The sequence below is a fragment of the Bubalus bubalis genome, chromosome 15 (genome assembly GCF_019923935.1).
Source record: "Bubalus bubalis isolate 160015118507 breed Murrah chromosome 15, NDDB_SH_1, whole genome shotgun sequence".
NCBI classification, from domain to species: Eukaryota; Metazoa; Chordata; class Mammalia; order Artiodactyla; family Bovidae; genus Bubalus; species Bubalus bubalis.
The window spans coordinates 80,388,270-80,409,955 of record NC_059171.1 but is presented as its reverse complement, the minus strand read 5'-3'; the positions used below and the strand labels follow the sequence as shown (position 1 = coordinate 80,409,955).

General features: G+C 43.9%; 1 protein-coding gene across 1 annotated transcript; it reads left to right on the top strand.

The window, feature by feature from the left end:
• Positions 1-11,893: 11,893 nt before the first annotated feature.
• Positions 11,894-21,190, top strand: LOC112579230 (glycosyl-phosphatidylinositol-anchored molecule-like protein). The gene is made up of 4 exons (XM_044928482.2): positions 11,894-12,141; positions 13,846-13,924; positions 14,515-14,622; positions 20,734-21,190. The coding sequence occupies exons 1-4, from the start codon at positions 11,944-11,946 to the stop codon at positions 21,030-21,032; spliced, it is 684 nt and encodes a 227-aa protein (XP_044784417.2). The 5' UTR covers positions 11,894-11,943; the 3' UTR covers positions 21,033-21,190.
• Positions 21,191-21,686: the final 496 nt, after the last annotated feature.

Below are 21,686 nucleotides of genomic sequence, written 5' to 3'. Positions count from 1 at the left end.
GTTATCCATTTTATTGCCATATAGTTGTTCATAATAGTCTCTTATAATCCTTTGTATTTCTGCATTGTCTGTTGTAACCTCTGCCTTTTCATTTCTAATTTTATTGATTTGATTCTTCTCTTTTTCTTTCTTCTTGAATCTGGCTAAAGGTTTCTGAATTCTGTTTATCTTCGCAAAGAACCATCTTTTAGTTTTGTTCATCTTTACTCTTGTTTCTTTCATTTCGTTTTCATTTATTTCTGTTCAGATCTTTATGATTGCTTTCCTTCTACTAATTCTGGGGGGTGGGGGTTGTTCTTCTTTTTCCAGTTGTCTTAGGTGTAAATTTAGTTTGTCTATTCGAGGTTTTTCTTGTTTCTTGAGGTAGAGTTGTATTCCTATAAACTTCCCTATTAGAACTGCTTTTGCTGCATCCCACAGGTTTTGAGTTGTGTTTTCATTGTCATTTGTTTCCAGAAATTTTTTGATTTCCCTTTTGCTTTCTTCAGTGACCTGCTGGTTATTTAGAAACATGTTGTTCATCTCCGAGTGTTTGTGTTTCTTATAGTTTTTTTTTTTCTTCTTCTTGTAATTGATATCTAGTCTCAAGCATCCTGGAGAATGTTCTATGTGCCCTTGAGAAGAAGGTGTACTCTTCTGCATTTGGATGGAATGTCCTGAAGATATCAAGGAGGTCCATCTCATCTAATGTATCATTTAAGACTTGTGTTTCCCTATTAATTTTCTGTTTCGATGATCTGTCCATTGGTGAGAGTCGGGTGTTAAAGTCTCCTAGTATTCTTGTGTTACTGTCAATTTCTCCTTTATGTCTGTTAGTGTTTGTCTTATGTATTGAGGTGCTCTTATGTTGAATGCATAGATATTTATAATTGTTATGTCTTCCTCTTGGATTGAGGCCTTGATCACTATGTACAGTCCTTCTTTATCTCTTGTAATCCTCTTTAATTTAAAGTCTATTTTGTCTGACATGAGGATTGCTACTCCAGCTTTCTTTTGCTTCCCATTTGCATGGAATATAGTTTTCCATCCTCTCACTTTCAGTCTATATGTGTCTTTAGTTCTGTAGTGGGTTTCTTGTGGATGGCATATATATGGGTTTTGCTTTTGTGCCCATTCAGCCAGTCCGTATCTTTTGGTGGAGCATTAGTCCATTTACATTTAGAGTAATTATTGATATATATGTTCCTATTGACATTTTCTTAATTGTTTGGGACTTTCTAGATCTTTTCTCCTCTCTTGCATTTCTTGGCTATATAAGTCCCTTTAACGTTTGTTGTAAAGCTGGTCTGATAGTACTGAATTCTGTTAAGAAATGAGATCCTTGCGGGTTCTGTAATCTTGGTCGTAGATTTTTTTTCCTTTCAGTACTTGAAATATATCCTGCCGTTCCCTTCTGGCCTTCGGAGTTTCTGCTGAACCATCAGCTGTTAAGCGTATGGGGTTTCCTTTGTATGTTACTTGTTGCTTCTCTCTTGCTGCGTTTAATATGCGTTCTTTGTGTTTAGTCTTTGTTAGTTTGATTAGTATGTGTCTTGGCGTGTTTCTCCTTGGGTTTACCCTGTATGGGACTCTGTGCCTCTTGGACTTGATTGACTATTTCATTTTCCGTGTTGGGAAAATGTTCAAGTATAATCTCTTCAAAAATTTTCTCATACCCTTTCTTTTTCTCTTCTTCTTCTGGGACCCCTATAATTCAAATGCTGGTGAGTTCGATATTGTCCCAGAGGTCTCTGAGACTGTCGTCAGTGGTTTTCATTCTTTTTACTTTATTCTGTTCTTCAGAAGTTATTTCCACCATTTTATCTTCCAGCTCACTGATTCGTTCTTGTGCTTCAGATATTCTGCTATTGATTCCTTCTAGAATACTTTTAATTTCAGTAATTGTGTTGTTTGTCTCTGTGTGTTTATTCTTTAATTCTTCTAGGTCTTTGTTGATTGAATCTTGCATTTTCTCCATTGTGTCTTCCAGGTTTTTGATCATCTTTACTATCATTATTTGTAATTCTTTTTCAGGTAGTTTGCCTATTTCTTCTCCATTTATTTGGACTTCTGTGTTTCTAGGTTGTTCTTTCATATGTGTAGTATTTCTCCGCCTTTTCATTACTTTTTTAAATTTATTGTGTTTGAGGTCTCCTTTTCCCAGGCTTCAAGGTTGAATTCTTTCTTCCTTTTGGTTTCTGCCTTCCTAAGGTTGGTCCAGTGGTTTGTGTAAGCTTTTCTTTGGGTGAGATTTGTGCTGAGTTTTTGTTTGTTTTTCCTCTGATGGGCAAGGCTGAGTGAAGTGGTAATCCTGTCTGCTGATGACTGGGTTTGTATTTTTGTTTTGTTCGTTGTTTAGATGAGACATGTTGCCCAGGGTGCTACTGGTGGTTGGGTGATGCTGGGTCTTGTATTCAAGTGGTTTCCTTTGTGTGACTTCACACCATTTGATACTCCGTTGGGTTAGTTCTCTGGTAGTCTAGGGTCTTGGAGTCAGTGCTCCCATTCCAAAGGCTCAAGGCTTGATCTCTGGTCAGGAACAAGATTCCGCAAGTGGTTTGTTATGGCATTCAGTGAGATTAAAACAAATATCCCAAAACAAGAAACCAAAGATGAACCCCACACAAATGGGGTTTGGCAGTTACAAAATCAGGCAAATAAGGATTGAAACAATGGAATGTACACATATACACCCATGAGCTAATGAAAATAGTCCAGCAAAAATAAAGTACAGTAAATTAACCTGGCAAACAAAGGAAATTAAAAATTATATTTACCAGTTAAGAACAAAACTAACTAAAGCACGAACTGGAAAACAAAACTAAAGCAAGGTGCTGAGTGGGGAATAAAGCAATGAAAACACAACTCACAGATATGTTGAGAAGAAAGGAAAGAAAGAAAAGAAGGAATAGATGTGCGAAGTTAAATAGAGGTAGATGAAGATTTACATAACATTAAAGCTTAACTGCAAGGGCAAGAGAATAGTAGAAAAGGCAAAGAAGGAAAACATGTAGAAATATATGATATGTTTCAAAAAATGAAAATTAAAAATTTGAAAAAGAGGAAAGTAAAAAATCGAAGAAGAACGAATAAGGAAAAAAATAAAAAAGGAAATCTGCACAGAACTGCAGAAGCCCATCGTAGAGGCAGAGGTTTATGACACTAAAAAATGTGACTGAATATACATGTATACATATACACCCATCAGTTCAGTTCAGTTCAGTTCAGTCGCTCAGTCGGGTCTGACTCTTTGCGACCCCGTGAACTGCAGTACAACAGGCCTCCCTGTCCATCACCAACTCCCGAAGTTCACCCAAACTCATGTCCATTGAGTCGGTGATGCCATTCCAGCCACCTCATCCTCTGTCGTCCCCTTCTCCTCCTGCCCCCAATCCCTCCCAGCATCAGAGTCTTTTCCAATGGGTCAACTCTTTGCGTGAGGTGGCCAAAGTATTGGAGTTTGAGCTTTAGCATCAGTCCTTGCAAAAAATACCCATGACTGATCTCCTTTAGAATGGACTAGTGGATCTCCTTGCAGTCCAAGGGACTCTCAAGATTCTTCTCCAACACCACAGTTCAAAAGCATCAATTTTTCAGTGCTCACCTTTCTTCACAGTCCAACTATCACATCCATACATGACCACAGGAAAAACCATAGCCTTGACTAGACGGACTTTTGTTGGCAAAGTAATGTCTCTGCTTTTGAATATCCTATCTAGGTTGCTCATAACTTTCCTTCCAAGGTATAAGCATCTTAATTTCATGGCTGCAATCACCATCTGCAGTGATTTTGGAGCCCCCCAAAGTAAAGTCTGATACTGTTTCCACTGTTTCTCCATATACACCCATAAACAAAATCAAAACAGTCCAACAAATATAAAGTACAATAGATTGACCCAGCGAACAAAAGAAACCAAAAATTATATCTACCAGAAAAAAACTAACTAAAGAACAAACTGGAAAGCAAAACTAAAGCAAGGTGCCAATTGGGGAATAAAGCAATGAAAATAAAGCTATCAAATATGTTGCGAGGAAAGAAAGAAAGAATAGATGTGCAAAGTTAAATAGAGGTAGATGAGGAAGATTTATATACATTAAAGATGAATTTCAAGGGGGAAAGAATAGGAAAAGCAAAGGAATAAATGAAGAAAAAATAATAATAGGTTTAAAAAAAATTTTTAAAGAGAAAAGAAAAAAAACATGAAAACTCCACAGAACTGCAAAAGCCCAATGTAGAGGCAGAGGTTTATAACAACTATAAAAAAAAGTGACTGAGAAAAAAAAAGCTCAACAGGTTAATCAGATTTCATAGTGCAAAGAAAATCGACAACTACAGTGGTGAGGGGGGGTGGAGGGAAAGAAGAAAAATCCAAAAGAATATACAGAAGAAGTCAAAACATAAGAATAATAAATGTTTTTCCATTACTTCTTTTTCTGCTCTGATTGCTGTGGCCAAAATTTCCAAAACTATGTTGAATAGTAGTGGTGAGAGTGGACACCTTTGTCTTGTTCCTGACTTGAGGGGAAATGCCTTCAATTTTTCACCATTGAGGATAATGTTTGCTGAGGGTTTGTCGTATATAGCTTTTATTATGTTGAGGTATGTTCCTTCTATTCCTGCTTTCTGGAGGGTTTTTATCATCAGTGGATGCTGAATTTTGTCAAAGGCTTTCTCTGCATCTGTGGAGATAATCATATGGTTTTTATCTTTCAGTTTGTTAATGTGGTGTATTACATTGATTTGTGGATATTGAAGATTCCTTGCATCCCTGGGATAAAGGCCACTTGGTCGTGATGTATGATCTTTTAAATATGTTGTTCGATTCTGTTTGCTAGAGTTTTGTTAAGGATTTTTGCAGCTATGTTCATCAGTGATATTGGCCTGTAGTTTTCTTTTTTGGTGGCATCTTTGTCGGCTTTTGGTATTAGGGTGATGGTGGCCTCATAGAATGAGTTTGGAAGTTTACCTGCCTCTGCAATTTTCTGGAAGAGTTTGAGTAGGATAGGTGTTAGTTCTTCTCTAAAATTTTGGTAGAATTCAGCTGTGAAGCCGTCTGGTCCTGGGCTTTTGTTTGTTGGAAGATTTCTGATTGCAGCGTCAATTTCTGTGCCAGTGATGGGTCTGTTAAGATTTTCTAGTTCTTCCTGGTTCAATTTTGGAAAGTTGTACTTTTCTAAGAATTTGTCCATTTCTTCCAAGTTGTCTATTTTATTTGTATATAGTTTCTGATAATAGTCTCATGATCCTTTGTATTTCAGTGTTGTCTGTTGTGATCTCTCCATTTTCATTTCTAATTTTGTGGATTTGGCTTTTTTCCCTTTGTTTCTTGATGAGTCTGGCTAATGGTTTGTCAATTTTATTTATCTTCTCAAAGAACCAGCTTTTGGTTTTGTTGATTTTTGCTATGGTCTCTTTTGTTTCTTTTGCATTTATTTCTGCCCTAATTTTTAAGATTTCTTTCCTTCTACTAACCCTGGGGTTCATAATTTCTTCCTTTTCAAGTTGCTTTAGGTGTAGAGTTAGGTTATTTATTTGACTTTTTTCTTGTTTCTTGAGGTAAGCCTGTATTGCTATGAACGTTCCCCTTAGCACTGCCTTTACAGTGTCCCCTAGGTTTTGGGTTGTTGTGTTTTCATTTTCAGTCGTTTCTATGCATATTTTGATTTCTTTTTGATTTCTTCTGTGATTTATTGGTTATTCAGCAGTGTGTTGTTCAGCCTCCATATGTTGGCATTTTTAATAGTTTTTCTCCTGTAATTGACATCTAATCTTACTGCATTGTGGTCAGAAAAGATGCTTGGAATGATTTCAATTTTATTGAATTTACCAAGGCTAGATTTATGGCCCAGGATGTGATCTATCCTGGAGAAGGTTCCATGTGCGCTTGAGAAAAAGGTGAAATTCATTGTTTTGGGGTGAAATGTCCTATAGATGTCAATTAGGTCTGACTGGTCTATCGTGTCATTTAAAGTTCGTGTTTCTTTGTTAGTTTTCCGTTTAGTTGATCTGTCCATAGGTGTGGGTGTGGTATTGAAATCTCCCACTATTATTGAGTTACTGTTAATTTCCCCTTTCATACTTGTTAGCATTTGTCTTACATATTGCAGTGCTCCTATGTTGGGTGCGTATATATTTATGATTGTTATATCTTCTTCTTGGATCGATCCTTTGATCATTATGTACTGTCCATCTGTGTCTCGTTTCACAGCCTTTGTTTTAAAGTCTATTTTATCTGGTATGAGTACAGCTACTCCTGCTTTCTTTGGTCTCTATTTGCGTGAAGTATCTTTTTCCGGCCCTTCACTTTCACTCTGTATGTGTCTGTTGGGGGCCAGAGTGAGGCACTCGGCCCGTGGCAAAGGTCATGAGGAAGGAGGCTCGACATACGCAAAGGCGGGATCGAGCCTCAGGAGTCCCCCTGGAAATCCTCGAGCATCTACCCCCATAACCAGAGCCTGCCTACTTTACTACTTTGTGCTCTCACCTACACCTCTGACTTTACGGGGGGCTGCCCCCCACCACCTCTTTCGGAGAAGGAGTTAACTTAGAGCTCCAGTTAATAAAAACTCCTGGGAGTGACAAGAGTGTTTTAACCTACAAACTCCTCTGAAGGTTCTCTAGCCTGCCTGACAGGCTTGTCCGGCCACATGTGATTGCTCACAGCCTCCCAACCATGAGAGGCACGAGATGCTTTAAACCTTCTAAAAACAGGTTCCTTAGAAAAGTTAGAAAACTATTAGTATAAGTATAATGGGCTGATTAGAAATTGTATTGGTGAAGGGTTTTTCATTTGTTGAGCCAATGTTTGTTGCTAAGTCTCCACATCCCCTGCCCTTACACACATTAATGAATATACAGAAGAAATAAGTATTAACCTTTGATATAAATCACGTTAGACCTTAGGCTAAGTAAATTCTTTCCTTAACTAAAACCCACTATACCCTCACCCTATAGAAGTGTAACTTTATTTGGGTGGCGTCTGTTTTAAGAATAATCACCCCTGGAGAAATAAGTGCCCTGGTTGACTGACCATTGTCACAAGGAGAGGGCCATAAATTGTCAGCAGGCCCCCTGGCCAGAAGATGATGTAACACCCCTAAGACCTCTGTATACATTTGTATGAAGTACCTGACTTTGATAAAAGTCAGGACTGCTGACCCCGCGTGACTTTTGCATAACATCTCAGTGTATAAAAGTACACCATGGAAAATAAAGAATTGGGATCAATTTCTCGAAATACTGGTCTCCCCATGTCTCTTTCTCTCTCACTCTGGGTGAGTCTCCATCTGGAGTGCGGAACCCACCAAGCTTACTACTTTTGCCTGGGCTTCTAAGATCCGACCGGGGAGGCCTCAGTGTCTCCTCTCCTTCGGGCGAACGGAAGGATGCCTGCGGCCTACGTAAGTAGTGCAAACTTCTTGTCTTGAAGGTTTATTGGTCTCCTGCATAAACCAAGCTACTTAGCCTCTTTTCTCCACTGAATTTTCCTACTGAGCTATCCTCATTCTATTACTCTTTACATCTCTAATTAACATCTAATTGAAGCTATTGTATCCTGATCCTCGCCGATGCCATTCCCGCATCGAACTCCCTGGATCAGCCGGGGCTGGACCCCAGCATGTGTCCCTTGTTTCGAGGTGGGTCTCTTGTAGACAACATATATAGGGGTCTTTTTTTGTATCCATTCAGCCAGTCTTTGTCTTTTGGTTGGGGCATTCAACCCATTTACATTTATGGTAATTATTGATAAGTATGGTCCCGTTGCCATCTACTTTATTGTTTTGGGTTTGAGTTTATACACCCTTTCTGTGTTTCCTGTCTAGAGAAGATCCTTTAACATTTGTTGGAGAGCTGGTTTGGTGTTGCTGATTTCTCTCAGCTTTTGCTTGTCTGTAAAGCTTTTGATTTCTCCTTCATATTTGAATGAGATCCTTGCTGGGTACAGTAATCTGGGCTGTAGGTTATTTTCTTTCATCACTTTAAGTATGTTCTACCATTCTCTCCTGGCCTGAAGAGTTTCTATTGAAAGATCAGCTGTTATCCTGATGGGAATCCCCTTGTGTGTTATTTGTTGTTTTTCCCTTGCTGGCTTTAATATTTGTTCTTTGTGTTTGATCTTTGTTAATTTGATTAATATGTGTCTTGGGGTGTTTCGCCTTGGGTTTCTCCTGTTTGGGACTCTCTGGGTTTCTTGGACTTGGGTGATTATTTCCTTCCCCATTTTAGGGAAGTTTTCAACTATGATCTCCTCAAGTATTTTCTCATGGCCTTTCTTTTTGTCGTCTTCTTCTGGGACTCCTATGATTCGAATGTTGGGGCATTTAACATCGTCCCAGAGGTCTCTGAGGTTGTCCTCATTTCTTCTAATTGTTTTTTCCTCTCTTTCATTTATTTCTACCATTCTATCGTCTACCTCCCTTATCCTATCTTCTGCCTCCGTTTTTCTACTGTCGGTTCCCTCCAGAGTGTTTTTGATCTCATTTATTGCATTATTCATTATATATTGACTCTTTTTATTTCTTCTAGGTCCTTGTTAAACCTTTCTTGCATCTTCTCGATCCTTGTCTCCAGGCTATTTATCTGTAACTCCAATTTGTTTTCAAGATTTTGGATCATTTTCACTATCATTATTCGGAATGCTTTATCAGGTAGATTCCCTATCTCTTCCTCTTTTGTTTGGTTTGGTGGGCATTTATCCCAATCCAAATTGGAAAAGAAGAAGTAGAACTCTCACTGTTTGCAGATGACATGATTCTCTACATAGAAAACCCCAAAGACTCCACCAGGCAATTACTAGAGCTAATCAATGAATATAGTAAAGCTGCAGGATATAAAATTAGCACACAGAAATCCCTTGCATTCCTATACACTAACAATGAGAAAACAGAAAGAGAAATCAAGGAACAATTCCATCCACCATTGCAATGAAAAGAATAAAATTCTTAGGAATATATGTACCTAAAGAAACAAAAGACCTATATATAGAAAACTATAAAACCCTGGTGAAAGAAATCAAAGAGGACACAGACAGATGGAGAATTATACCGTGTTCATGGATCAGAAGAATCGATATAGTGAAAATGAGTATAATACCCAAAGCAATCTATAGACTCAATGCAATCCCTATCAAGCTACCAACGGTATTTTTCAGAGAACTAGAACAAATAATGTCACAATTTGTATGGAAATACAAAACACCTCGAATAGCCAAAGCAATCTTGAGAAAGAAGAATGGAACTGGAGGAATCAACCTGCCTGACTTCAATCTCTACTGCAAAGCCACAGTCATCAAGACAGTATGGCACTGGCACAAAGACAGAAATATAGATCAATGGAACAAAATAGAAAGCCCAGAGATAAATCCACACACCCATGGACAGCTCATCTTTGACAAAGGAGGCAAGAATATACAATGGAGAAAAGACAAACTCTTTAACAAGTGGTGCTGGGAAAACTGGTCAACCATTCGTAAAAGAATGAAACTAGAACACTTTCTAACACCATACACAAAAATAAACTCAAAATGGATTAAAGATCTAAACGTAAGACCAGAAACTATTAAACGCCTAGAGGAAAACATAAGCAAAACACTCTCCGACATAAACCACAGCAGGATCCTCTATGACCCACCTCCCAGAATATTGGAAATAAAAGCAAAAATAAACAAATGGTACCTAATTAAAACTAAAAGCTTCTACACAACAAAGGAAACGATGAGCAAGGTGAAAAGACAGCCTTCAGAATGGGAGAAAATAATAGCAAACGAAGCAATGGACAAAGAATTAATCTCAAAAAGATACAAACAACTGCTGCAGCTCAATTCCAGAAAGATAAACGACCCAATCAAAAAGTGGGCCAAAGAACTAAACAGACATTTCTCCAAAGAAGACATACAGATGGCTAACAAACACATGAAAAGATGCTCAACATCACTCATTATCAGAGAAATGCAAACCAAAACCACAATGAGGTACCATTTCACACCAGTCAGAATGGCTGCTATCCAAAAGTGTACAAGCAGTAAATGCTGGAGAGGGTGTGGAGAAAAGGGCACCCTCTTACACTGTTGGTGGGAATGCAAACTAGTACAGCCACTGTGGAGAACAGTGTGGAGATTCCTTAAAAAACTGAAAACAGAACTGCCATATGGACCCAGCACTCCCACTGCTGGGCATACACACCAGGGAAACCAGAATGGAAAGAGACACATGTACCCCAGTATTCATCTCAGCACTGTTTATAATAGCCAGGACGTGGAAGCAACCTAGATGTCCATTGGTAGACGAATGGATAAGAAAGCTGTGGTACATATACATAATGGAATATTACTCAGCCATTAAAAAGAATACAGTTGAATCAGTTCTAATGAGGTGGATGAAACGAGCCTATTATACAGAGTGAAAAAAGCCAGAAAGAAAAACACCAATAGAGTATACTAACGTATATATATGGAATTTAGAAAGATGGTAATGATAACCCTGTATGCGAGACAGCAAAAGAGACACAGATGCATTGAACAGTCTTTTGGACTCTGCGGGAGAGGGTGAGGGTGGGATGATATGAGAGAATGGCATTGAAACATGTGAATTATCATATGTGAAACGCATCTCCAGTCCAGATTCGATGCACGATACAGGGTGCTCGGGGTTGGTGCACTGGGATGACCCAGAGGGATGGGATGGGGAGGGAGGTGGGACGGGGGTTCAGGATGGGGAACACATGTACACCAACGGCAGATTCAAGTCAATGTATGGTAAAACCAATACAATATTGTAAAATAAAATTAATTAATTAAAAAACAGAATAATAAATGTTTTTCTTGAGTCGCTGCTGTCAGAGTCCTTTCCCTCACTGGGAGTCACAGTCCACCTCACCTTCCTAGGATGCCCTCCAACACTGTGCTGGTCTCTGGACCTGCTGCAGGGGCATCTCATATTCTAATCTGGTCCTACTCCTGTGTGTTCTTGTTTTCAGTGTCCACAGCTATCAGAACTAGTTCATTTTCTTCTGTGGGAGCTCTCAATGTGCTTTTATATATACTGTAGACACAGAGTCTGCCTAGTTGATCCTGTGGATTTAATCTGCAGCTTGTAAGGCTGGCGGGAAGATTTTGGGTCTTCTTCCTTAGCCACACTGCTCCTGGGTTTCACTTGTGATTTTATTTCCACCTGTGCATGTGGGTTGTCCTTTGGAGTTTGCTCCTGAGGCTGCCCTAGAGGACTTGGGTTTGCCCCTGAGAGGGCCAGGTGTGGAGGTGGTGCAGCTGCTTGGGTCACAGGGGTTCTGGCAGCACAGGTACTCAGGGGAATTGGCAGCTAGGGCAGCAGAAAATATAGTGCTCTAGAAGGGTATGGCAACCAGTATTAGCCCATCCGCTCCAGTATTCTTGCCTAGAGAACCCCCTTCCCTGACAGAGAAGCCTGGCAGGCCACAGTCTACAGGATCACAAAGAGTTGGGACACTACCGAAGTGCCCCTGTGTGTGTAGATACAAGACTTTTTTGCCTGCGGCAGCTCTGCCCCAGTTAGAGTTGAACGTGAAGGCGGCACAGCTGCTTGGCTTGCGATGACCCTGGAGCACCAAGTGTGCAGGGACATGGACTGCCTCTGCCACAGGAGTTATGGCCCTATCAGAGTCTTTGTTTCAAGCGTCTTGTAGCTGGCGATCAGAAGGCCTCTTTGGCCAGTCTTTCTCCGTAGCTCCGCCCATTCAGGCACTTAGAGGATTCCCTTGCCTAGGGTCCTCCTCTGTTGTTTGGCGCATCAGGCACATAGAGGGGTCCCCCTGCCTGGGGTCCTACTTTGTAGATCGGCACATTAGGCACTTGGAGAGGTACCCTGGGTGGGGTCCTACTCTGTGGTTCAGTGTGTCAAGCGTTTGATGGGCCAGCCTCTCTATTGTTCAGCTGCCGATGCTGGTGTGTGGAGAGAGAGAAGCTATGTTGATGGCTTCATGCCCTGCATATGACTCAGCAGTATCGCCTTGCTTCCATGGCTGCCTGGCTTTCTTCCACAGGCATTTCCCACCACAGTCTCCCTGCTCACATCCCTCGCTGTGTCTCGCACAGTCAACAGCAGTCGTTGCCCTGGGGTTGCCCCACAGTCCCTAAGCTCCAGCTCCCAGTCGATGCGCCTTCCAGGGGACCTGCGTCCCTGTCTGGGGTATGTATGGCTGTGGAAAGGACTCTCTGGTTCTCATTCCATTTAGGTGGCCACGGAACAGCTGTTTCACTCTGAGCCTTAAATGTTTCTGGTCTGGCTCAGACAATCGCCCCAGTGTCGGGATCAGACCCCTGTTTCAGTTCCCCCACTGGCTGAGGGCAGGTCCAGTCCTGCTAACAGTCCTGTTTATCCCTCTAGTTGCTTTGTCCTACTGAGTTTTGCATGGCTTTGTATATTGTTTTCCACTGGTCAGGCGCTCCTCTCCACTCTCAGCTGGAGTTCTGGACGCATTTCTGTGTCTAAAGGTGTATTCCTGATGTATCCGTGGAGAGAGACGTACTCCATGGCCACCTGCTCCTCCACAGTCTTGTTCTCTCCCTCGCTATCCTGATGAGATGGTGGATATGACAGTCTCCTTGGTTTCTCTATCTGAGGCTCCTCTTCCGGGAGCACTTGGGGTGGTTCTGGGTCTGAGCTGCCCTCGAGACTGGCAGTGGGAGCACGGGTGGCTTGAAGGAAGGGACAGATGTAAGAAGAGCAGACAGGATGGGTGGGAAGGGGTTTGGACATGGAGACGGTGGTACCACGTGGGAGGCTGACTGGCTGGGCAGATCAGCAGCCCCTGCAGGGCAATGACTCTGATCCCCTCCTCAGTCTTGGTCCTCTGCACCTGCTGCTTTGACCCAAATTCACCTCGAGTGGGAGGACCTTTGGCCATAAGCAGGTTGAGGCCCAGCCATCCCTGAGAGAGCATGAGTGAAGAGAGCCAGGGGCCCAAGGGCAGGACACCGATGGTCCCCACCCAAGGAGTATGGCTGGCTGATGCACAGTCAGCCCGCATCCTGGGCCTCAGCTGGTCCCGTGGCAGGTACCTGTCAGGGGCTGCCCCTGGGTCTCCTCAGGGTGACAGGCAGCAGCAGGCGAGGCATGTCCCTCAGACAGGAGACCCTGAGCAGAAAGGGCAAATCTCCTGGTTGACAAGGGAGACGGGGCCCCTGGGGGCGGGGAGGGAATATCCGGAAGGACCGTAGACATCGGAGGCTTCAAGGTTGCTGATGAGTCCCCACAAGGAAATGTTTCAGATGCGGGCACTCCTGGTGCTGGGGGTGCTTTCCCTCCAGCCAGTGCTGGTGTGTGGCCTCGGGTGACGAGCCGCAGGGCCTCCCTTCTAGAAATGTGGAGCCATGGGACGCCCAGTCCCCGGGAGACATGATGGCATGTGGTCCATGCTTCCTAGCATAGGCACTGGGCTTCTGGCTTCTTCTCCACTAGTTCCTCTTCTCTTGTCACTGCCCTCTACCTCTGTCTCAGAGCTCATACAAGTTAGAGGTACTTGAATGGAGCATGTTCCAGATCTTCACACAGGTCAGCCTTGAGGTTGGGACACCACAGGGAGATCAGGGGTTTCTTGTGGAGTGTGAGGGCCACGAGGAGACAGCCCCAGACCACTCTGAGCCTCATGCTCTGCCTGATGGAGAGTAGGAGCATGTCTTCATATAGGATGAAGGCTTGAGCGAGGCGAAGCCACTGTGTGTAGGAAAGGGCTGCAAGCTCGTCACTGCCCAGAGCCATGCTCAGCCGAGAGCCAGAGGTGCTGGAAGGTGGGAAGGGTGGCCAGGACTCGTGCTGCTCAGATGAGAGACCAGAAGTGGCTACAAGAGCCACACACTTGCTGACTTGTGCCCTGGCTTTCCTCACCTACAGGTTCAAGCCCTCACAGGGATGATGCTCCTCTTTGCCTTCCTCCTCTTCATGGGATTGCCACTGGGCTTCGTCGAGCCCTGTGAGTATCAGTGCTTCTGTTTCTTGGAGAGGATGAGACTTGACTTTATTGGGGTCATTTTAAGGGTCTGAATGGACTTTTCACCGTTTTAGCCAGCTGAGATCTCCATCTTAGCAATTGTGCAGTTGGTGAGCACAGGGTGTCCAGGAGCAGGGGGAGGGTCAGGATGGAGGGAAGCCCCTCTAAGGACCAGTGGACGCAGGGCCGCAGGGTGGGCGCGGGGGAGTCTCTGGCTGTGGCCCTTCCTCTTTGGAACAGGCGGGCATGGCTGGGTGCAGGGAACTCAGGGAGGCTTTGGCCCCTTATGACTAGAGGCTCTGCGTGAAAAGGTGGGTCCATCAACAGAGCAGAGGCTCACAGTCCTGACGGCTGGGAGCTTTCCTGAGAACCTGTCTCTGAGAAGAAAAAACTCCTGGGTGTACCTGGCGTCCTGGTGTCCAGGAAGCTCGTGCTGCCCAGGCTCAGAGCCCACTGAGGACTGAGCTGTGTAGCCTCAGGGAGTCCTTGAGGCTGAGGGAAGGGGCCGGCTGCTGGGCAGATGCAGTGAGTGGCAATGAAGGAGGAGTCTGACTCTGTTCTCTTTTATCTAGGGACCTTTAACGTACAATGCCATGAGTGTATCGTGAAAAACACCTTCCATTGTCCAGTTAAGAGAACGTGTCCTTATCATATTAGGCGCTGTTTTACTGTCTCCATGCGTAAGTACCAGATTACCTTCTTACTCCTTAATGAGTCACCCCACCAATGCAGTTTTAAGGGGACAGCGCCACTCTTTTCTCTCTCTGTACCCATCCTGAGACCATGTTTCTATGTTGAGGCTCAGCGCCCCATTAAAGGGCAGGCAGTAATAGCCTCTTGCAGAGACACATAGCCTGCCACGTGGGCCCATGTGTCCACAGGTGTCCTGCCGTGTCTTCAGGGGCTGGAAGGACTGCTGCCACTCAAGGCCTCCACTCCTTGGCCATCCCTGGTCAAGGAGGTAGATTCCCCAGTGCAGCTTAGGCAATTCCTTGTTTCCCACAGGAGCGTGGTCCTCAGGCAAGGTTTCCCAACAAAGCAGGCCCAAAACGTGGATGCACCTTAGATCCCTCAGGAAAGTGCTTACCACCCAAGGAGCTGATGTAGAAGGGCCGTGGCGACCGCAGACTATCAGCAGAAGACCATACTATAGGCGCTTTCTTGTTGAGGGTCTGTATGATCTTTGGGACATCAGCAAAAACATATTGCCTGGTCTCCATTCATTTCTGGGTCCCTAGATTCCTTACGACAAATAATGAACAGAGCGACTCCTTTGTATAGCTTCCTTACAAGGGACTGTAAACTTACTTAGGGAGGCCAGGTGCCTAGATAAGTTGGCAGTGTAGATGGAAAATCATCTCCAGGTGAAGTTGTTCATGAGGTGATGAAAATTCTAGTGGTCTTGAATATTCTTGCTAACTCAAGAAGTTTAGGCACTGGGGACTTCCCTGGTGGTCCAGTGTTAAGAATCTACCTTTCAGTGCACTGGACGTGGGTTCAACACTGGTTGGGAAACTGAGATCCCACACGTGGCAGGGCAGTTAAGGCCGTCTTCTACAACTAATGAGCCCTCATGCTCTGGAGCCCGTGGGCCACAAGGAGAGAGAAGCCTGGGTGCCAGAAGGAAAGCTCCCACATCCTGCATCTAAGACCTGATGTGGCCAAAATCATGGAATGCATAAACATTTTTCAAAAGAATTTAAGGCCTTGTAACAAAGAGGAACCAGATATCAAATTGTCAACATCCATTGGATCATCGAAAAAATTAGAGTTCCAGAAAAACATCTACTCGTGCTTTCTTGACTATGCCAAAGCCTTTGACTGTGTGGATCACAGCAAACTGTGTAAAATTCTGAAAGAGATGGGAATACCAGACCATCTGACCTGCCTCTTGAGAAATCTGTATGCAGATCAAGAAGCAACAGTTAGAACTGGACATGGAACAACAGAGTAGTTGGTTCCAAATCAGGAAAGGAGTATGTCAAGGCTGTATATTGTCACTCTGCTCACTTAACCTATTCGCAGAGTACATCATGAGAAACGCTGGGGTGGATGAAGCACAAGCTGGAATCAAGATTGCCGGGAGAAATATCAATAACCTCAGATACCCAGATGACACCACCCTTATGGCAGAAAGTGTAGAAGAACTAAAGAGCCTGTTGGTGAGAGTGAAAGAGGAGAGTGAAAACGCTGGCTGAAAACTCAACATTCAGAAAACTAAGATCATGGCATCTGGTCCCATCACTTCATGGCAAATAGATGGGGAAACAATGGAAACAGTGAGAGACTTTATTTTGGGGGGCTCCAAAATCACTGCAGATGGTGACTGCAGCCATGAAATTAAAAGACATTTGCTCCTTGGAAGAAAAGCTGTGGCCAACCTAGACAGCATATTAAAAAGCAGAGACATTACTTTACCTACAAAGGTCCATCTAGTCAAAGCTATGGCTTTTCCAGTAATCATGTATGGATGTGAGATTTGGACTATACAGAAAGCTGAGTGCTGAAGAATTGATGGTTTTGAGTTGTAGTGTTGGAGAAGACTCTTGAAAGTCCCTTGGACTGCAAGGAGATCCAACCAGTCCATCCTAAAAGAAATCAGTCCTGAATATTCACTGGACGGACTGATGCTGAAGCTGAAACTCCAGTACTCTGGCCACCTGATGTGAAGAACCGACTCACTGGAAAAGACCCTGATGCTGGGAAATATTGAAGATGAGTGGAGAAGGGGACGACAAAGGATGAGACGGTTGGATAGCATCACCACTCAATGCACATGAGTTTGAGTAAACTCTGGGAGGTGGTGATGGACAGAGAAGCGTGGCATGCTGCAGTCCATGGGGTTGCAAAGAGTCAAACATGACTGAGCAACTGAACTGAACAAATAAAAGTTTGTGTGCACCAGGACTCATGTGAAAGGAGCAGTGACCCCACAAGAGACCAAGGCAGACTTGCTTGTGAATGTTTGAGAGTCTCTGGCAGAGGTGTGGGTTGACAGTGGCCTGCTGTGGGGTCAGGGGCACAGGCCACAGCAGTCCTGGGAGGTGTAGCGTGTTGGCTTAAATCCTCTTGGAGGAGAGCACCATTAGCCTGACCATAGAGCCTGCAGCCTATCATAGACACTACAGACTCCAGGACTGGGCTGCTTTAGACCAAACTACAGTGAGGGAGCACCACCCCACCCATCAGCAGAGAATTGGATTAAAGGTTTGCTGAGCAAGGCCCTGCCCACCAGAGCAAGACCAGGTCTTCCACAAAGCCAGTCCTTCCCATCAGGAGGTTTGCACAAGCCTCTCATCCCCATCCATCAGAGGCCAGACAGAATGAAAACCACAATCACAGAAAACTAATCAAAAAGATCACATGGATCACAGCCTTGTGTATTTCAATGAAACTCTGAGCCACGCAGTGCAGGGCCACCCAAGGCAGATGGGTCATGGTAGAGAGCTCTAAGAAAACGTGGTACACTGGAGAAGGGAATGGCAGACCACTTCACCATTCTTGCCTTGAGAACCCATGAACAGTATGGAAAGGCAAATGATACTGAAAGATGAACGTCCTAGGTTAGTATCCAATATCCTACTGGGAAGAGCAGAGAAATAGCTCCATAAAGAATGAAGAGGCTGAGCCAAAGCAGAAACAACCCTCCGTTGTAGATGTTTGGTGGTGAAAGTCTGAAGCTGTAAAGAACACTATTGCATAGGAACCTGGAAGGTTAGGTCCATGAATCAAGGTAAATTGGATGTTGTCCAACAGGAAAGTGGTCAAACCGGAGATGGCAAGAGTGAACATTGACATTTTAGGAATCAGTGAACTAAAATGGGCGGGAATGGGAGAATTTAATTCAGATGACCATTATATCTACTACTGTGGGCAAGAATCTCTTAGAAGAAATGGAGTAGCCCTAATAGTCAACCAAAGAGTCCAAAATGCAGTACTCGGGGGCAGTCTGAAAAGTGACAGAATGATCTTGGTTTGTTTCCAAGACAAACCATTCAACGTGACAGTAATCCAAGTCTTATGTCCCAGCCACTAATGCCAAAGAAGCTGAAGTGGAACGGTTTTATGAAAACCTACAAGACCTTCTAGCATGTGTGCATGCTAGTTGCTTCAGTTGTGTCCGACTCTCTGCAATTCTGTGGACTGTAGTCCGCCAGGCTCCTCTGTTCGTGGGATTATTGAGGCAAGAATACTGGAATGGGTTGCCGGGCCCTGCTCTAGGGGATCTTCCCGACCCAAGGATCAAACTTAGATCTCTTACATCGCCTACATTGGCAGGCAGGTTCTTGACCACTGGTGCCATCTGGGAAGCCTCACGAGACCTTCTAGAACTAACACACACACCGAAAGATGTCCTTTTCATCATGGGGAATGGAATGCAAAAGTTAGAAGTCAAGGGATATGTAGAGTAATAGACAGCTTTGTCCTTGGAGTACAAAACGAAGCAGGGCAAAAGCTAACAGAGTTTTGCCAAGAGAATGCACTGGTCATAGCAAACACCCTCTTTCAACAACACAAGAGGTGAGTCCACACGTGGACATCACCAGATGATCAATACCAAAATCCAGTTGATTGTATTCTTTGCAGGCAAAGTTGGAGAAGCTCTATACAACAGTAAAAACAAGACCCAGAGCTGACTGTGGCTCAGATCATGAACTGCTTATTGGAAAATTCAGACTTAAATTGTAGAAACTAGGGGAAACCACTCGGCCACTCTGGTGTGAGCTAAATAAAATACTTTGTACAGTAGAAGTGACAAATAGATGCAAGGGATTAGATCTGAAAGACCGAGTCCCTGAAGAACTATGGATGGACGGACGTTCATAACATTGTACAGGCGGTGGTGACCAAAACAATCCCCAAGAAAAACAAATGCAAGAAGGCAAAATGGTTGTCTGAGGAGGCCTTGCAAATAACAGAGAAGAGACGTGAAAGACAAAGGAGAAAGGGAAAGATGTATCCACCTGAATGCAGAGTTCCAGAGAATAGCAAAGAGAGATAAGAAAGCCTTCTTAAGTGAACGGTGCAAAGAAATAGAGGAAAACAATAGAATGGGAAAGACTAGAGATCTCCTCAAGAACACTAGAGATACCAAGGGAACATTGCAGGCAAAGATGGGCTCAATAAAGGGCAGAAATGGCAAGGAGCTAAGAGAAGCAGAAGAGACAAAAAAGAAGCATCAAGAATACACAGAAGAACTATACAAAAAAGGTCTTAATGACCTGGATAACCACAATGGCATGGTCACTTACTTAGAGCCAGACATCCAAGAGTGTGATCAAGTGGGCCTTTGCAACCATTGCTAAGAGCAAAGCTAGTGGAAGTGATGGAATTCCAGCTGAACTCCTTCAAATCCTAAAAGATGATGCTGTTGAGGTGCTACACTCAATATGCCAGCAAATTTAGAAAACTCAGCAGTAGCCACAGGACTAGGAAAGGTCAGTTTTCACTCCAGTCCCAAAGAAGGGCAATACCAAAGAATGTTCAGATTGCTGCACTATTTCACTCATTTCAGATGCTAGCAGGTTGATGCTGAAAATCCTTCAAGCTAGGCTTCAACATTACAGGAACCTAGAACTCCCAGATATACAAGGTGTATTTAGAAAAGGCAGAGGAACCAGAGGTCAAATTGCCAACATCTGTTGGATCATCGAAAAAGCAAGAGAGTTCCAGAAAACCATCTCCTTCTGCTTTATTGACTACACCAAAGCCGTTGACTGTGTGGATCACAACAAACTGTGGAAAAATGTTAAAGCGATGGGAATACCAGACCACTTTACCTGCCTCCTGAGAAACCTGTATGCTGGTCAAGAAGCAGCAGTTAGAACCAGACTTAACAATGAACTGGTTCAAAATTGGGAAAAGAGTACATCATGGCTGTATATTGTCACCCTGCTTATTTAATTTATTCAAAGATTACATCATGCAAACTTCCAGGCTGGATGAATCACAAACTGGAATCAACATTGCCAGGAGAAATATCAGCAAACTCAGATATGCAGATGGCACCACCCTAATGGCAGGAAGTGAAGAGGAACTAAAGAGTCTTGATGAAGATGAAAGAGAAGAGGGAAAAGGCTGGCTTAGAACTCAACATTCGAAAAATGAAGATTATGGCCTGCAGTCCCATCACTTCATTGCAAATAGATGGGGGGGAAATGGAAACAGTAACAGATTTTATTTTGTTGGGATCCAGAATCACTGAGAATGGTGACTGCAGAATGGTGAAATTAAAAGATGCTTGCTCCTTGGAAAAAAAAAAGATGAGACACATCTCAAACAGCATATTAAAAAGCAGACACATCACTTTGCCGACACAAGTCCTTATAGTCAAGGCTATGTTTTTTCCAGTAGTCGTGTATGGATGTGAGATCTGGAGCATAAAGAACGCTGAACACCAAAGAATTGATGCTTTTGAACTGTTACAGAAGATCTTGAGGGTCCCTGAAACTCCAGTACTTTGGCCACCTGACGCAGAGTCGGTTTATTGTAAAAGACCCTGAAGCTTGGAAAGGTTGAAGGCAGGAGGAGAAAGGGGATACAGAGGATGAGATGGTTGAATGGCATCGTCAGTCAGTGGACACGTGTTTGAGTGAACTTCAGAAGATAATGAAGGACAGGGAAGCCTGGCGTGCTGTCTTCAAGGCACATGGGGCCGAAAAGAGTCAGATATGACTGCACGTCAGAACAACAACAACACTTAGGGATGGAGCTAGTTAAGATAACTGTGCTTTGATATTTGGATGTTGAAAGCATGAAATCAGTGATTTTCATTTCTATTTCTTTTTTAGGTTTGAATTCTCGGGAAATACTCGTTTACAAGAACTGTACATTTAACTGTACATTTCTGTATAGAGCCCAAGAGCCTCAGGAAACCCCCAGAAGAAAGACGACTCATAGATTTAACAGTTTCTATTGGGTTAATTGTTGTGGTTCGAACATGTGCAATTTTGGAGGACCTACTAACCTGGAGAGGGACATCACAGTCGATTATCCACTTGAAGAGGATATCGAAGGAAATGCGCAATTGGTGCAGTCCACTGTGTTCCTAAGCATTGTCTCCATCCTAGTCAGGAACACACTGATGTGAGAGGCCTCCTTTGGAGGGGCTGACTATCTCCCCATCTCTCCCAAGGCAGCTGTCCTTTACTGTCTTGTGAGCCAGACACTGACCCCTGGAGCCCCCAGTTGATGAGTTCCCCATTTAGGAATTGTTACCAGAGAGAAATAAACACCAGAATTGTTCAGGTTCTGTGGACTCAGAGATTTCTTTGTGGTTTTAACGTTTGATCTTTCTTCCCTTCGGTAGGTGTCACCTCACACAACCTCTTGCCACTTTAGTGAGCAGAGGTGGAGTATTTTAGTAACAGCAAAAGCGTCACAGGGCCTGGTCTACATGCCCACCTAAAGAGCGGCCCCAGGTTTGCTCAGACCGCACGCCCCTGAGGCACCCGAGCCTGCACGCTCCCAGTCTTCAGGTGGGGATGGCGGAAGTCGAGAGTGTGCTGGGCGATGCAGTGGAATGAGGACAGGCAGAGCTGCCATGGAGACTGTGCATCGCCCTGCGTGGTGCCGTCACACACCTTCTGCAGGACTCGAGCCGTCTCCCACGGTGGCGCCTGGCTTCCTAAGAGAGACGGAACGTTTCTCCAGATGCTGCCTACTTAGGAGGGTGAGGGCCCTAAGGCCAGCCTCTGACTGCCTTGAAGTGGCAGGTACAGAAGTCCAGGCGACTGCTGTCACG

What these genes read in the sequence shown, in the direction of transcription:
- LOC112579230 (XM_044928482.2), top strand. Translation starts at nt 11,944, where the DNA reads ATGACTCAGCAGTATCGCCTTGCTTCCATGGCTGCCTGGCTTTCTTCC. An exon ending in GACCTGCGTCCCTGTCTGGG is followed by an intron (nt 12,142 to 13,845) that starts GTATGTATGGCT and finishes CCTCACCTACAG; the next exon opens with GTTCAAGCCCTCACAGGGAT. An exon ending in CTGTTTTACTGTCTCCATGC is followed by an intron (nt 14,623 to 20,733) that starts GTAAGTACCAGA and finishes TTTCTTTTTTAG; the next exon opens with GTTTGAATTCTCGGGAAATA.